Raw genomic sequence first — 17,081 nt, 5'->3', positions numbered from 1 at the left:
CCAATTTTCTCAAGATGATGCAACAAAATCTTGTGATCAACGGAATCGAACGCTTTCGCAACATCTAGGAGCACAACCCCAACATAATATCCCCGAGAAAGAGCATCAACTACTTCCTCAAGTAGATTGAAAAAAATAGCGTTTTCCTCTTTACGTTAATATTAAATGGAGAATAAATTTCATAGTATAGTTGAAGCTTCAATTTAGTGTGTAAATCTAATTGTATATATTGCTTTCCCTTTTTTTCTATGTTAACCACTATGTATTGTATGGAAAAATTTGGGAAGCGAAAAATTCCCAGAAAACCCGACTTGGATGTCGTTGCCAATCAAACTATAAGTGCGGGAAACTGGAGCACTGGGGAATTTGGCCACATCATCGCCAAAAACTTTCCGGAGTTGCGTTCGTCTTTCGGGCTGGAAAGCCAATGCGAAAGGATGGTCATCGCCGGAGGAGACCATGGACGAGTCACCGTGAGATATTGACTAGATGCGTGAAAAAGCCAAGCCAGGTTGTGTGCCTGAGCCAGATGCCAGGCCCCGAGAAGGAACGGCATCCTGTTCTTGGGAAAGAGATGTTCTTTTGTCTCCAGGGGAACTAGGTCCTCCTCTCGCCGGAGGGAGCGATAGAATTTCGGGGGGTCAGCAGCTCCACACGGAGCTAATGTAATAAGATCCATGTCTCTGAGTGGGGAAAGGGCCGCTTCAGCCTCCATTAGACTTATAGGGTAGAAGGGGGAGTCCCCAGGAAGACTCAGAGGGCGGCATTCTGAACGTTATACAGTTTTTTTGAGAATACCAGCGGACGCCGATGTATAGAGGGGACTAGAGAAGTCCATTCGGGATCGAATCAGGTTCGTGTAGAGAAGCCACAATACCTTTCGACCGGCACCCCACCAAGTCGCTAAAACCACACGTAGAAGGCTAAGGCGTTTCATCGAAGAGGAGCAGAGGCCTCGATATGAGAAAACCATGTGAGAGATTTGTGACCCAGTTTTAAAGTGTGTGTGTCCTTAAATCGCCCTGTAATTGGTGAAAAGCATATAGTTGCACTTAAACCTTGGTTCCACCTATTAATAAGACTGCAGACAGCGCCCGAGTGGCGAGTAAAGCCAGGCCCTCACTGCTTTTCCTAACGTTTCCGTCCCACCTTTCACAAGCCTTTGCTTCGTAACGGAGACAATGCCTCGTGTAAGGCAGGACGGATACGAAACGGAGAGCCAGTGGGCGCCTAGGCGTAGTCGGACTACCGAGCAAAGACTATACACTGCTGGCCTCGCCGCTTCAGGGTGTTGCGTTCAAATTTTCCTGCTGGCCTCTCCGCTTCACGGTGTTGCGTTCAAATTTTCCTGCTGGCTTCTCCGCTTCACGGTGTTGCGTTCAAATTTTCCTGCTGACCTCTCCGCTTCACGGTGTTACGTTCAAATTTCCTGCTGGCCTCTCCGCTTCAGGGTGTTGCGTTCAAATTTTCCTGCTGGTCTCTCCATTTCACGGTGTTGCGTTCAAATTTTCCTGCTGGCCTCTCCGCTTCACGGTGTTGCGTTCAAATTATCCTGCTGGACTCGCCGCTTCAGTGTCGTATCTCCTCGAAGGCGTCTAGAGCCGGACATTCCAAAAGCACGTACGTGTAGTAAACTTTTCATTTCCGTATCGCATTGCAAACATCTAGGCGAGCAGATCACTGGTGATAATAAACAAATTAAATTACGTCCATGATCCCAGCTAACATTGCGGCACTGGGTGAAAACTCGGAAGTACTCTTGCGTTGAGTTTGCAAGTTCTCTCCCCACTGGTTCTTCGGTTTCCCCTAGCCATAGAGGTTAACGGTAATAGTTAGTGTAGGGAGCTGTTGGCTCGCCTAGCATGAAGGGCTTGCAGTCACCCTCCTACGCGTTGTAACCCGGCCACCTGTTTAAGGCATTAAAAGTCGCTCGGTGACTTGAGCCTTAGGTGGTGCCAAGGGTATTAGCCTAGCTTATTATTATTATATTTAGACCTAGGGGGCTCCGTGCTGTACTAAACATTGATTGCATAATAAATCAGAAAATGTTTTCGAATTGTCATACTTATTGTTTCCCTTCAAATTTTCGTCCTGAAATTCCCACAACCATTGATCAATTTACCCTTCAGACAATGTAGTTTTATCTTAGGGAGTGTCCATAAATTACGTGAGCGTTTAGGGGAGGGGGTCGAGCTGAATCTCACCCAATCTAACGTGGAGGAGAGGGGGGGTTTCGGCGAATATCACGTAATTTTATTCCCGCAAGAAACTGTGTAAAATTGTGATAAAACTGGGTGAAATACTGCTAAATCCTACACAATAACACCTTTGCGCATCTTAACTAGTCTTAAATATAAATAATTAAGCAAATTATGTTTTTTTTTAAATAAATCCAACGCAATCAAACAAAATACGCATTTTGAAAAATCTCACGTGATATTAGGGGGGGGGAGGAGGTCGAGCCAAATCTCACGAGATCTCACCAAGGGGGAGGGAGGGTTGAAAAATAAAAAGAATCGCCTCACGTAATTAATGGACGCTCCCTTATAAGCAAAAAGTGGAATTGTCAAAATGGTTCATGTGAATACTAAAGACCATTTAATTTATTTTCACGAAATCGTTGGATTAGCGTTAGGGGACAGTTGTTGAATGCCGGGTAGCACAAAAGGTTACCATAAACTATCCCGCGACAGTCGCAATTATCCATTGATTCGTCAAAGTTCATTGGCGAATATTCGGTTCTGAAAACATTGTGGCAGGCGAATTCGATTCCGCGGATGCTTTTTCGGTCCAAGAGATTGTTCCATGCAAAAGGCACTTTATTGGAATCGCGAGCAGTGGAATACAAGTAGTTCGCTTTTTTCTTCGATAGCGACGTCGAGGAGAGTTTCCGGTAGTCGTTCCGCGTGTTCTTCTCTAGAAAGGCCTTGGTGGATTCCGAGACCTCAGAATAGCCGAGGAAGCGGAAGACGTGGCTACTCGTTTCGAAGGGTTGGCAGGCCACCTCCTCAAACTTAAGAAGGGCGAATCGGTCCGGATATCGGTTTTCTAAGTAGCAACTTTCCTGAAGGTCATTGCTGAGCCTGGCGCAGTGGGCGATGGGGGAAGCGCAATCGTGCGTCCTATTACACCAATTCCAAATCCTTGGATTGCTCCTGGAGTGGAAGGTACCTCGCGGATCACGGATCAAGAAGAGAATCTTCAACCTGGGTATCTCTCTCAGCAAACGCTCGCCGTTTCCTACCAAGGTTAGTCTCACTAATTTTGCCACTCGTAACGTCGAACGCAAACAAATACTCCGTGCCCTTTCTAGGTCATAACACTGATCCTTCCCTTTTAAACTTGAATTTAATGAACATAATTTACGAGCCGAAATCCGGTAGGCTTTGGTGCGGTCCAATTCGTGCCCCTTTAGCAATTTCCCAAATTGATGCTTCCATGGATGTAAATTGCAATTTAAAATGTCTTTGAGAAACTGAATAGCCAAGCTGTAGTTGGCATTGCTACCATTTGCAACGATGTACCTTAAAGGTTCGAAGAAGTAGAAAGAGTCTTCGTGGCTTTGCATTATCTCTCCGAGGAATGAAGTGCCACTTCGAACCGTCGATATTATTATCAATCTTTTCACATTCTCGTTTGTGACGGCTTTTTGTGCTTTTGAATTTCCAACGACGTAAGTAAAGCTGGTGTACCCTGAAATTTACCAAAATTAGAAAGAAAAGTCGAACAAGTGCGGTGGGGCTTAAGACTTTAGGTTTGGAGATTAAATTTAAACATCGTTTTATATTACCTTTGCATTCCCATATATACCATATCAACATTGTAATTAACGAAAATGCCAATGAGAAACCGTAGATGAAAACTTTGTTCCTCATCATTTCGTTAAAGAATTTATTTAAAAGTTTTTGTGAAACGTTTCATATCTTGTTTAAAGCATTATTCCAAATGCCGTAACTGTAAAATTCCCATTGTCCTAACTGAAACTAGAAAGGATCTATAAATCACATTCATCCATTTTCAAAATCATTGTGAAAAATGGTCTGTGTCGATTTTAATTTTTTTATCTCCAAGCCTTATATGACGGCTTTTAAAATACCTATTCATCTTATAGTCAAAAAAGTAGAAGTAATATCGCCCGCAAAACATTTTTATAAATTCGTTCAATTCATTAGATGTGCAGTTGAATAAACATATAGGTTTAATTACCGCATAAGTCTAGATTTGGAATATGCCTCTATTTATATTCTAATAGTTAATGCAAAGACATGGTTCGGTATCTCGTAGATTAATCCAAAGCTTTTTTTAGATGGGTTTTGTTTGGTCCCCGAGATTAATACCAGTCACATATTAACTATGATATGAAGCTGTTGAGTCATCAAAGTCGACTATTAAAAGCCCGTACACAATAGGTATTTCACGAAATTAGGCCTCGAAACCCTGCCCCCTGAACAGAGAGACTCCAAATTACAAATTGACTCGCGACACGCCATGATTGACATTTTGTAATTGTGGAGTATGCTTCCGGGCGTATTTGCCCTGGATCCGCAAAACGAGATAGGAAAAAATAGGAAACCTCTTGTAAAAACCAACATGCGGCAAAGGCATTTGGCCTACCGCTAAATATCACTATGGAACTCCTTGACAAGGGAATTGTTTACCTGCGAAACTCGAAATCATAAAACATAGTTCTATCTCACACAATTTATATCTTCGCATTTTAATTATTATCCAGATTATGTATTTTATATATTAAGCCTTTCTTGATTTTTACACACAATCGCTGAGCCCAAACCTGGTCAAAATTAATATCTCAAAAACCATTTCCTGTACAATTTCAAATTTTTGTGACACTTAACACGTGTTGGGGACAATTAAAAATGATAACATCGATGACCTTGAACCATGTCTTCAAGGTCATTGAAAAATCATCTCGAGAATTGTTAGATTAAAAACTTCGTTCCAATTAGAAAGTTGTTCCTCATAATATTTAACGTCTGAATAACTTAAAGCCGAAAAACAAGTTAGTCATCAAGTAAACAATGCTAAACTGTTTACAATAAAAATTTAATAAATCGAAAAATTACGTAAAAGAAATTCTCCCATTGACTTAGCATAGTTTTAAGTTGAATCGACGAACTGTAAAGTAAATATATTTTCGATTACTTGGCTTTCTTTTTTACAAATTGAATCATATCAAAGCCCATTTAGCATAAAATGTGGCGAAGAACACTTTTCTAATTGGATTTTTTTTTTTGAATATCCATTATGGTTCTCAACATAAATTTGAATAAATAGAATATTCGTGAACAGAACATATGTTATGTCTGATTCATAATAACTTTGCTGAAGCCAGTTTAGCATTATTTACTTGATGACCAACTGGTTTTAAGTGTGAAATTTTTCGGCTTTCAATTGATCAAATGAATTCAGACATTAAATATGTTGAGGAACACCTTTCTAATTGGAACGAAGTTTCAAAATCTAACGGTTCTCGAGATAATTTTTCAATGACCTTGAAGAAACAGTTCAAGGTCATCAATGTTATCATTTTTAATTGTTCCCCAACACGTGTTAAGTGCCACAAAAATTTGAAATTAGTACATGAAACAGTTTGGATGTTATCGCCATGGATCGTTTTAAAATTGGACACCCTTTTTAATTTCATATATCTATTGAAAATCTGTACAAAAAATAGAAAATAGGCAAATATCGGCAAACTTTTAATCGATATTATGATAAATAATGAACATTCATCAACCTAAATCAAAAATTGTAACTTAACCTACCTAAATTCATAAATAAAAGTCACATTAATTCTAAAAGGAATATATTAGTTAAAGACCTCTAACGTCGTTTTCCAGAATTCCCACTATTTGAACTACGTGGCTTTGTATAATAGTTTCATAACTCTAAAATATCAATATCTGCTTGGTATTGATATTTCCAAAACCAAAGGATGCAAAAAAAAAATATCTTTACCTTTTAAATCAAGCCTGAATGTATACCGAAAACTATGCAAAAACTCCTACTTCAAATTTCTAAAAAAATCTACTACTTCTAAGGAGCTTGGTGGAGAATAACATTTTGCAGTCAGAAATCGAACATCGGTAAATTGTGCGGTGGTTTATAAACAAATATTATAAATTAAAATAAAATTCATACGCGCGATTTATTTTTTTGACTTTTGGCCAGCTTTGGGCTCAGTTTGCCACACTGCGCGTCGGTCGATTAGACTTAGAAAACCCTCGTCGCCATTGCCAATTATTTTTTAATAGGGTGCTAAAAAGTTGGTCATTTGCACAATTTAGTGAACCCCCACGCTTCTTGGCGATTAAAATTTGAACGGATTTCGCGTTATAGCTCTTAAACCGTTTGCGTTACAAAAACACCAAATATGCCAATCGATGGGGACTATTAAAACCTAGCTGCCACTGATAACCATTTTGAATTTATTTCACGTGTTCCTGTTAATTATTTTATCCGTTCTAAAGTTCACGTTTGCTACAATTTTTTGTTTTTCCTATGTTGGTGAATAAGAAGGGCGTTGTAATGTAATGTGATTATTTACTATGTTGTAGACTTTATGGAAATTCTGGTGCTATTTTTGATACATGGTGAATGTTTTATATCGGGTTTGATTATTTACTGTGTTGGACATTTTCTGGGACAGGGTGAATGTTTTATATCGGGCTGTGGTTTTTGAAATCTGGGGCAGTGGTGAATGTTTTATTCGGGCTGTGGTTTTTGAAATCTGGGTCAGGGGTGAATGTTTTATTCGGACTGTGATAGTCCTTTATTAAAACAATGGACTGTGGAAGTTTATTCCAATCGTTAATAACAGAATGGGAAAAAGAATTGAGCCTCAGTGCCGTGTTGGCACGTGGTTTGCTGAGCTTAAGGGTGTGGCCCCTAGTTCGGTTCCCCGAGTCTAGGGCAAAGTAGTCAGAAAAACCCAGATCTAATTTGTTACTGAAAAATTTGTGGAGTAAGCACAGGTTATTGAGTTTATGGCGCATCATTACAGGTTCTATTTTTAAGGCTTTTAGCCGGGAAGGAGCGGGCCGTACTGAAAATTTGGAAGCAAGTTTTGTAAACTGGTTCTGAGCTTTTTCGAGTGCCTGTTGGTCTGTCATCGCGTGTGGGGTCCAAATTGGTGAGCAGTAGTCAAAAATGGGAAGGATCAGAGAGTTGTAAAGCGATTTGACCAACAGAGGCGACCGGAAGTAGAGGTTCCTCCGCACTAGACCAGTGACCGCGCGAACTCGTTTGGCAACCTTGTTGGTGTGGCTAGAGAACTTCAAGGAGTGGTCAAGTTGTACACCCAGATCTCGCTCCGAGAGAGTAGTTCCGAGGGGCGTACCGTTTAAAGTGTAAACAAAATTGTAGTTTTTGTGGCCCAGGTGGAGGACAGAGCACTTTAATTCCTTAATTAATTTATATAATTACTATACCTATTTATATAATTACTATATATATATATATATATATATATATATATATATATATATATATATATATATATATATATATATATATATATATATATATATATATATATAGTAATTATATAAATAGGTATAGTAATTATATAAATAGGTATAGTGATTATTTAAATCGTTGTAGTAATTATATATATGTATTTATATATATGTATAGTAATGGTAGTGTAGGAAGCTGTTGACCCTCCTACGCATAATTAACGGAAAAATAGAAGGGATTTTTGATACAAAACCAATATTTCTTAAGAAAATATTCTTATAAATAAGTACCGTAGTTTAATATTTGCTATATTAGGCAGTTCCTACCTATATTTCATGAATTTAAATTATTTGCCCCCTGAAAATTGTTTGGGAGGAGCATGTGTCCTCCCCTTCCCCCGCGGTTTCGACGCACCTGGTTATGGTTATGCTGGTTCCAGAAAACAACCAACTTCCGTTAGCTGGCGTTCTGAACATATATTTAAATTTTTCCCCCGTTGAGATACGTGTTTAATGTTTCAAAGAAGCAATAATCCCGAAACAATTATCCCATATCAAAATTTACGAAATAAAACTCATGTGCAAAACGCCACCCTTTCTCCCCAGATGCTTTGAAACAAAAATTACGGAAACGGGCCCACTGCTGCCATCTGGACATCGTGCATTCTACCCGAGTGGCAAATGATTATTATTATCAAGGAGGATCCTCCTTGTAATTATTTAACTTTTTTCGAAATCGAAATTCGAAAATGGCCTCGACGGCAAATGCACAATCAAATATCACAGCTGCTGAGCGCTCAATGCGCTCAGTTTTCGGTAAAATAGAACAAAAATATTAATTTTAATTAATTTAAAAATATGTATAAACAGTTTATCTTTTTTATTACTTTACTTTATTAACTACTTTAAAGGAAGGCTATCAACAGGCCTTTGTTAGAAAGGCCGGTTAGCTACTTAGCTTAGATAGCTAAATCTTGGGCTAAATGATTTGTTTTTCGGAAATTTATACTTCTTATATTTCTTCGTATAATTTGAATGGTATTTTTTAGTCGGGAATATTCCGTATGAAGCGACTGAGGAGCAACTAAAAGACATTTTTTCTGAAGTTGGACCTGTTGTTAGTTTTAGGTGAGATAACTTTAGAATTTTGTCATAGCTAGTGTTCGTAGAGACTTTAGAAATTATAAGCTTTCTCTTTTTTACAGATTAGTTTATGATAGAGAAACTGGAAAACCGAAAGGGTATGGCTTCTGTGAATATAAAGACCAAGAAACTGCTTTAAGTGCTATGAGAAATTTAAATGGATATGAATTAAACGGGAGACCATTGAGGGTTGACAATGCTGCCAGTGAAAAGAGCAAAGAAGAACTTAAAAGTAAATTAAAAATCTTAAATCTTGATTGTCTCCAAATAATTTAATTTCTTTGTTTTTAGATTTACAAGCTTCGATGGGAGGGCCTCCTAATGAGGTAAAAACTATTTACTTTAATATGTTCTTGAGCATAATTAACACACTTTATTTTTGTTTTAGATTGAGGTATGTATTGAAATTATTTGCTAGTTTTAAAATGAAATATTAACTACGTACTTAAAAAGAGCCCATATGGGGCTGAAATTGAAGCTGACCACGCACCTGAAGCAATTTCGAAAGCTGTAGCAAGTTTACCACCTGAACAAATGTTCGAATTGATGAAGCAAATGAAAGTAAAGGACTTTCTATTCAATGTTTAAGGAATTGTACAACTAATTTTGAGTATTTGTTCTAGCTTTGTATTCAAAACAACCCCAACGAAGCTCGTAATATGCTTCTACAAAATCCTCAACTAGCGTATGCCTTGCTTCAAGCCCAAGTTATAATGCGTATTGTTGACCCACAAGTTGCATTAGTAATTGCGAATTTCATTGGTTTTGGGATTGTTTGACTTTTAATCTAAGCAGCAGGGGCTTGCATTTTTACAGACACATTGTCTTAAGAAAGTGTTTTATCAAAATTTAGGGAATGTTACATAGACAGAACCCTAATACAGCTCCGTTATTGGCTCCACCGATGGACCAAGAACCTATTTCTGGCATGGTAATAATTTAATTAGTAAAAAAAGGAACTGATATTAAGAGCTCAATTTTATTTAAAGGGACAAGGCTTGCTTCCAACTAATAATATGGCAGACTTTTCCAGCTATTCTGATAATTTCCATACTGGTTTGTGACTTAATCTATTTCATTTTTTGAGTTGCACTTGTTAATTGTGGTATTTTAGGAGGAGCACGCCCTAATATCAGTACAAGCAATCGCCCAGCCCTCTTGGGTGATAGACCATCCATAGAACCGACCCCAGTGGTCAATCCTATAGTCCAACAGCAGCAGCAACAACAACAGCAGCAGCAGCAGACCATGAATGTTATGAACGTTCAATCCACACCGTTTCAATCCATGGGTATTAATTTAATAAATAAAAACCTTACTATGGTGTATTAATCATTTTGATCCCCTTTTTTCAGATAATCAGAACATGGGTGATAGGGATATGAGAAATATCGTAACTCACGGTGACCGTGACTTGAGAGCACCCATTTTAGGAATGAATGATCGAGATTTGAGGCAACCAATGGCTGACCAAGACATGAGAGGAGGAATGTCTCAAGATTATGACCCTCGTTTTCGTGGTTCTCTGGCACCCCAAATGGGAATGTCAAATAATTCTGCTGGAATTGGAGGAATGATGGCGGGAGCAATGTCTAACAATCAGTTCAATCCTGCTAGACCAGCCGGAGTTGGTTTTGACCCACGAAGTGTAGGGGCCTTTGATAGAGGCAGTGCATTGGGTTCAATCAGGCCTGAAGATCCGAGGTCCGGTGCCAGTATTACCAGTAACCAAAGAACCCCCAATCAAGCTCAGCCGCCAGCAAGATCTCTAGTTCCTGGTAATATTAGCCACAACCCAGGAGCTACGGCAGCTGCTGCCTTAGCCGCAGCTGCAGCTGCAGCTCCGAGAGCTGGGGGTGGAACTGGTGCAAATATAACAGCTCAGGATCAGGAAAAGGTAAAATATTTACAACCTGATCTATGTGATTATACAATTAAAGAATGATTTTTACAGGCGGCTCTCATAATGCAAGTTCTCGCATTATCAGATCAGCAAATTGCCATGTTACCGGCAGAACAGAGACAGAGCATCTTAATTTTGAAAGAGCAAATTGCCCGTAGTGCTCAAAACTAAATCTTTTTTGAATTTATACTATTTGATTAAAATTTGTTGTATAATAAGTTAACTTTCTTTATTGCTAGCTTACAATATCAAGGCTGCTGATAACTTAATCAAATAACAATAATCTAGTGACAAACGTTAAAATTCAACAAAATTTCAAGATATTTTTACCTCCTAAATTTTATAAGTGCACCTAAGTACCGTGTTGTTGTATATCCCAATAGGCAGCTGTCTGCATTTCTGCCAACCTCGATATAGTTCTATCAAATGCAAAAGTTTCTTCCTCTCCACTGAAAATACTCGCATTGGCATTTTCCTAAAATAATCAAATAATTTGTAGGCCACAATTAAATGCATGAAAAGCTCATATTAAAAAGCCTAATTTTTAGCATACTGTTCCAGGAGCAATGCCTAGATCATCCATTAGTTTCCTATTTTCATCATCAAAATGATCCTTAGAATCCACAACCTTAAATAAATGTTTCGAAGGAACATCTGCGGAACACACTACCCTCACCTTTATAAATTACACGTATTTATTATTAGTTACGAAACAAAGGCTTTAACAAAACTGCTTTATCACCTTGTGATCGTAAAACGTATCAATTAAGGTAATGAAACGTCTGGCCTGTGTTTTTTGCCTTAAAGTCAGTTGAGGTATATTTCTGATTATTACAGTGTGAAAAAGTTGACTCATAGCCAAATAATCAATGGCCCCTAATGGCTAAAATAAAAAATTAAAAGCAATTGTAAAAAAATTAAGGCGCAGAAGATGTCATTAGTCCAGTAAGGATTAAAATGATATTAGATTACTTTTTAAGAACGTACTCTATCGCATAGTTCTTCGAAGGTACAATCAGCCACTTGTCCACATGTGATTGGGAAAGTTACATTTCTGCTTTTGATTGTTAACGTTTTAGGTCTAATCACTGGCGATGAAAATAAGGTTGTTATTAACTTTTAGTTTACTCAGGGAGGCATTTATAAAATAATCTTACTGTCATTTTCACGGCTAGCAAGAATCTTAAAAAGCCTATTTAATTCCTCGTCAGCATTGCATTCATTCTTTCTATAACGCAAGTGAATCTCTTATTGGTAAAAACTACTTTGCTTTGGTTCATGCAAAAACATACACAAAAAATGTCTTTTCCCCAGGCACAGACTTTTGCCTATAATCCACCCCTGAATCAAGTGCCACAATTTCACAATGTTTCTAAAATATAAACCCTGTTAAGTGAAACTAGCAAGTCTAGTAAGAATATTGTTTCAACGTATACTTTTAAAATTGGAATAAATGGCAAAAAGTTGCTTCTTTGAAGGCCATTTTTATATAAATCTTAAAAAATATTAAACAGAGGTATTAAAAGCAGTACTAGAGCTAACTAGTATCTCTGATAATTTGTATATGGAAAACTTTAAACTTTAATTCTTACCATCTGGTGGCCTATTAGAGGTAGCAACGACAATTACACCTTTTTTAAATAGTTCCGTAAAAAGTCTTTTTAGAATCATAGCATCACCAATATCTGTCACCTTAGTTTCAGAGGAAACAATTAGCACATAAAAAAAAATTTATATTGTAAAGAACTAACTTGAAATTCGTCTAAACAAAGTAGCCAGGCTTCACTTGTAAGAGCGGAAGCAAGGGGAGGGATAGGGTCATAATCCGATGGTTTCCTTCTCTCAGTATCTTTCCTTACAGATTTTTTCTTAAATTCGTGTATTCCTACAATTGTATCCCATTAAATATCTTAGAACTCTTGACTGCATTAAATATTAAGATAACGTACTAGTATGGACATCAAGCATAAATGAATGAAAATGGACCCGTCTTTTTAAGTCTATTTTGCAACAGCTATAGAAGAGATCCATCAACATGGTTTTCCCACAACCTTAATATAATAAATATTCTAAATAAGCAAAAATGAATACGTATAATGACATTGCTAAACAATCATACCCACAGAGCCAAACAGATATAGCCCCTTGGGTGCATTTTGTTTAAGTTCTTGTCTAAAAAGCTATAATTAGAATTTGTTACCAATAAGCTATAGATAATATCATTACAAAAGGAAATGCTTAGCACCTTTTGAAATAATCCTAATGTAGCGGGTTTGTACAACACTACTTGATCGTGAAGATTTTGAAACATATCAACCACTTTCTTTTGATACTCATCATGGGACAGTTCTTTGCTTTGAAGTTGTTTCTCGTATTCATCAATTACATTAGCTACAACTTAACATTGTATTATCAGTTTATTATTTCTCCGATACATAGCAAACAATATCCTCTTATACTTACATGGCTTATGTGGGATAGTTCTAACTGAGATGAGGGCCTTTTGATTACTTAAATAAAATTTGTTTCCTAAAGTATATGAGCCCTTATGGGCTGATTTAACGATTTTAATAAAACACCTCATTTTCTTAATTTTGAAACTATTAAAACTTTAGAAATAATGTCTAAGATTTTATGGACCCGGTCCCCACGTCTATTGATCCAGTCAAAAGCGCTTTAGGTAAAAAATTGGTACAGTTCATAAAATCATAGCTGGAACATAAACATTTGCCAGATGTTTGACCTTCTAAAAGAAAAAGTATGAAGTAGCAGTCTGTAGCTTTGGCCATGGCCGCCATTTTGGTCACAAATTTTTTATCTATGAGTGACGCATTACCACGTCACAGTGCCATTAGTCTATACTAGACCACGGCCAACTTTGATCACGCGCTGTTCGCGCTACAGCGGCCAACACATTCGCCGAAATTCCGCGAGCAAGGATTTTCCCCCTATAAATTGTACTATAACCTTGGAGGAATAAAACAAGTATCCTCCAAGCTATAACGTGTAGGAGTTCAGCGCCACGCTCGATTGTTATATTAACTTCAATGTAAAAACTATTCTAAAAATAATAATCACGTCCGGGAGACCCGCCTCTACCTTTCGCTCCAGGCGCGGGGTCTCCCGGACTCCGTGGTGGGCATAGAAATCTCATAGGTTAAGTTAGAAGAAACCACCTATGGACTGTGAGAAGGATGATAAAATACGCGAAAAAGTAGATTAGTCCATAATTAAAAGGGATAATATAGCTAAATCCTAAACAAATTTGAAGAAATTAAAAAACTTACTACTAATTAACTCGTACCCAATAGGTGTTCGAGCAAAAAACGCGAAACTCGGATCAAATAGATCTTCGAGTAATAAGCTAAATTAAAATTAAATAAAATAGCCAGAAATTCCAACGGTAGACCGGTTTCGTTCTATTTGGAACTCATCAGTACCGTGCGGGAAATCTGGCTGGCGACTGTTAAATCTAAAGGAGAAACTAAGCCTAAACGGAAAGCCACCACACTCCCCCTTTTCGGCTTTCCGTTGCTATATGCAACGCGTTTTGAAATTTTTAAGGTTTTTTGCTCGAAGACCTATTGGGTACGAGTTAGTAGTAAGTTTTTTAATTTCTTCAAATTTGTTTAGGATTTAGCTATATTATCCCTTTTAATTATGGACTAATCTACTTTTTCGTGTATTTTATCATAGAAATCTCATAGGTAACTAGAATGCAGCTGCTGCCGTGTAACTGGCAAATGGGCCAAATGCCGTGGCAGACGATAGCCAGATCTCAGCCAATCAGAGCTCAAAGAGTGGTTCTGCCAAGAATTTAATAGCTGAAAACTATTCGTGAGTTCTGAACCGTTCAACCAGTCCCCATGCGCACTATTCGGCAAAAAAAATTCTAGAACTACCCAAATGCAAACTATTCGCAGACAAGAACCTCTTGTTGAACCGTTCGGAACCGTTCTAAACGGTACCTGCTCAAGAGCAAGTACTGGCCGGAACTCAAGGTTGAAATCTCTAAAATTCGTCTGCACATCGGGCTGCGTACGTCAAATCGTACGAATCACAACTATTCGTCCAAAAGTTCTGAACTATCCAGAACTTTTGCGTGACGTCACAGCTTAGTCCTAAGCCGTTCTCTTAACGGTTCAGAACTCACGAATAGTTTTCAGCTAATGTCACCAGAGAGAATGACGTCACCTATCTCTCGCTATAGTAGCGGATCCAAGGAGGATTATTATGCTCCTTAAACTTCTTCGTAAAGCTTTTCCGCGATGATTGTGATTATTGTTCTTTTTGTATTTATTTTTCTGATGTGTATCCCTTTTAGCGCGTTTGTTCTTTCTCAATAACGTTTGTTCTTTTCTCCCTGTGCGCCTGGTGTGAAGGCCTCGTTGCTATATACACCAATCCCCGCTACTATTGTTATTCTGCCCCCCCCCCCCATCATACCATAGCCAACTAAATTATACTATAATTTAGTTGGCTATGGTCATACACATCTTTTGCTCATAGGTTAACACAGAAACGTCAACGAATGAGATGGCCGCTGTAGCGCGAGAGATCAAAGTTGGCCGTGACTAGACATTTTTACATAGAGATAGAAAATAAGTAGAGGCCCAATGAAATCTGAGGGTTTGTTCCGCGCTGCTATCCCCCTTCACGAGCTACGAGTTATAGGGAACTTAAGGAAGAAATACGTGGCGCCACAAACGGTCATCTAAGAAACTAAACTCCCTTTGTGGCAACCAGCTGGGCTCTACGACGTCATTGCAAAAGCCACGTAACTTCTTAAGACTTGCGTATATAGTTACGTGGATTTTGCTTTCAGGCGACGATTTCTAGTTCCTCCAGAACGGTGTGGTGGCGCTACGTGCTTCTTCCCTATAACGCATGCCACGGGGGGGATGAAATTTCCATAACAGAAAGCAGCTCTTTTTTTCCCCTGTCTGGGCCTCTACTTATTTTCTATCTCTATGCATTTTTAGTATTAGAAGTGTACTACATTTTATGAGAGAAGTGTCCATAAATGCCATTAAAATTAAACACGTACCTTCGCAGGCGTAAGACAGTTTTGAATTGGTGCGCTTAACTGTGGATGGGTACACCACAGTCATAACCGCTCAAAATTTTCCGCCAGTAAGCCCAGTATCATTTAAAATTACAGCCCACAGGGATTATTTACTTACAATGTAGTAGTTTTAAGATATATTTCGTTCCGTATTTTAAAAAACTAACGGTAGCCTAGGAATGTACATGTATAAAGCGAAAACAATTAGCACAAATGAAATATAATCACCTATTATGTTGCACGGTATTAGCAGCAGTATAGGAATACGAAGACTCGTTTAAGACTTTAAGCTTGGATAAAAACGCTTTAAGTATACCATTTACTTCTGGAATTAGTAATTTCATCGTCAAAAAATTTTCGAGTTGTTACTGGTCGCAGTTTATTTTCATTAATTACCTAATATAGTTAAAACTAATGGCTGATAAACCCGGTTCAAGCAAAGAGATTTTTCGAAAACAACTTTTGGATAATGAAAAACGTCAAGAAAGGTTGAAAAAATTAAAAGAACTACACCTGAAAAGAGTACGTTTGTGTTTACCCTAAGCCTTTGTCATGTCCAAAATTCCATTTTCCATACGTATACTTACCAACCAACCTATTATTAAATAGAATGAAGCTAGGAAACTGAACCACCAAGAAGTAGTAGAGGAAGACCGCCAAAAAAGCTTGCCTGCTAATTTTGAAAGCAAACGTAAATGGGCTGAATATAAACTCGAGTCTCAGCAAAAAAGGGAAACAGCCTCATCACAAGGTCTAGATTATGATCGTGTGAAATACTTAGATGTGGGCGCTGAAGATGCTGAAATGTGGCAAAGAAAGAAAAAGAAGAAAAATCCAGATCCTGGCTTTTCAGGTTAAACAATTATACAACCTTTGCTCACTTACACCCTATTAAACTTATTTTAAATCTAAAGATTACGAAGCGGCTACTGCAAGGCAATATAATCAGTTGGTTCGACAGATCAAACCTGATATGAATGACTACGAGCAAAAGAAAAATGATATGGGAGTTGAAGCCTTCTATCCAACTAGAGACACGATAATACACGGATTGCATAAAGACACAAAGGAAGGAATTGAAAGGATGTGTAATGATCTAGAAAAACAGTAAATAAACCTAATGAGTATTTTCGCTAATGATCATCGTTACTAATCATTTTTGTCCTAACAGGATTGATAAAAGAGGAAAATACAGTAGAAGGAGAAGATTCAACGATGATGCTGACATTGACTATATCAATGAGAGAAACATGAATTTCAACAAGAAATTGGAACGTTTCTATGGAAAATATACCACAGAAATTAAACAAAACTTGGAACGGGGAACAGCTGTATAAATTCCATATACAATTTGTATATTTAACAGTTTTTATTTAAAATGAAAAACCTTTGTAAATTGTTTAATACAAATAAATATTCATCACAGTATTTTAAAGACTAAATTAATGGGTGATGTGACCCTTTTCCTACTTTTTGGTTAACGAATAAGATG

The 17,081-nt window shown here is 37.8% G+C and overlaps 4 protein-coding genes across 5 annotated transcripts; 2 read left to right on the top strand and 2 right to left on the bottom strand.

Moving 5' to 3' along the window:
* Window positions 1-2,575: 2,575 nt before the first annotated feature.
* LOC149933140 (carbohydrate sulfotransferase 1-like) lies at window positions 2,576-3,869 on the bottom strand. The gene is made up of 2 exons (XM_090156408.1): window positions 3,791-3,869; window positions 2,576-3,693 (listed from the first exon to the last, which is right to left on the bottom strand). The coding sequence occupies exons 1-2, from the start codon at window positions 3,819-3,821 to the stop codon at window positions 2,588-2,590; spliced, it is 1,137 nt and encodes a 378-aa protein (XP_090012534.1). The 5' UTR covers window positions 3,822-3,869; the 3' UTR covers window positions 2,576-2,587.
* Window positions 3,870-8,218: 4,349 nt separating this feature from the next.
* On the top strand, window positions 8,219-10,742 carry CstF64 (cleavage stimulation factor subunit 2 CstF64). The gene is made up of 11 exons (XM_090155595.1): window positions 8,219-8,294; window positions 8,528-8,606; window positions 8,684-8,853; window positions 8,913-8,947; window positions 9,075-9,182; window positions 9,245-9,364; window positions 9,475-9,552; window positions 9,611-9,678; window positions 9,734-9,912; window positions 9,977-10,518; window positions 10,576-10,742. Exons 1-11 carry the CDS (start codon window positions 8,228-8,230, stop codon window positions 10,693-10,695), a joined length of 1,566 nt encoding a protein of 521 aa, XP_090011721.1. The 5' UTR covers window positions 8,219-8,227; the 3' UTR covers window positions 10,696-10,742.
* Window positions 10,739-13,408, bottom strand: LOC149933138 (putative ATPase N2B). Of its 2 annotated transcripts, none has more exons than XM_090155593.1 (13): window positions 12,988-13,408; window positions 12,770-12,921; window positions 12,644-12,704; window positions 12,474-12,575; window positions 12,276-12,409; window positions 12,117-12,216; window positions 11,961-12,019; window positions 11,817-11,896; window positions 11,682-11,752; window positions 11,512-11,612; window positions 11,267-11,407; window positions 11,078-11,200; window positions 10,739-10,999 (listed from the first exon to the last, which is right to left on the bottom strand). In XM_090155593.1, the coding sequence occupies exons 1-13, from the start codon at window positions 13,106-13,108 to the stop codon at window positions 10,877-10,879; spliced, it is 1,368 nt and encodes a 455-aa protein (XP_090011719.1). In that variant the 5' UTR covers window positions 13,109-13,408; the 3' UTR covers window positions 10,739-10,876. The 2 variants fall into 2 exon arrangements, with proteins under 2 accessions (XP_090011719.1, XP_090011720.1); XM_090155594.1 differs by having other exon boundaries at window positions 12,770-12,915.
* A 2,514-nt stretch (window positions 13,409-15,922) lies between these two features.
* Window positions 15,923-17,017, top strand: LOC149933137 (pre-mRNA-splicing factor syf2). Its single transcript, XM_090156114.1, has 4 exons — window positions 15,923-16,111; window positions 16,199-16,442; window positions 16,504-16,696; window positions 16,761-17,017. The coding sequence occupies exons 1-4, from the start codon at window positions 16,004-16,006 to the stop codon at window positions 16,924-16,926; spliced, it is 711 nt and encodes a 236-aa protein (XP_090012240.1). The 5' UTR covers window positions 15,923-16,003; the 3' UTR covers window positions 16,927-17,017.
* Window positions 17,018-17,081: the final 64 nt, after the last annotated feature.

This window comes from Leiobunum rupestre, chromosome 8 (genome assembly GCF_980474605.1).
Source record: "Leiobunum rupestre chromosome 8, qqLeiRupe1.1.hap1, whole genome shotgun sequence".
Classification (NCBI taxonomy): domain Eukaryota; kingdom Metazoa; phylum Arthropoda; class Arachnida; order Opiliones; family Sclerosomatidae; genus Leiobunum; species Leiobunum rupestre.
The sequence above is the reverse complement of the archived record's forward strand: the minus strand, read 5'-3'. Positions and strand labels throughout refer to the sequence as shown.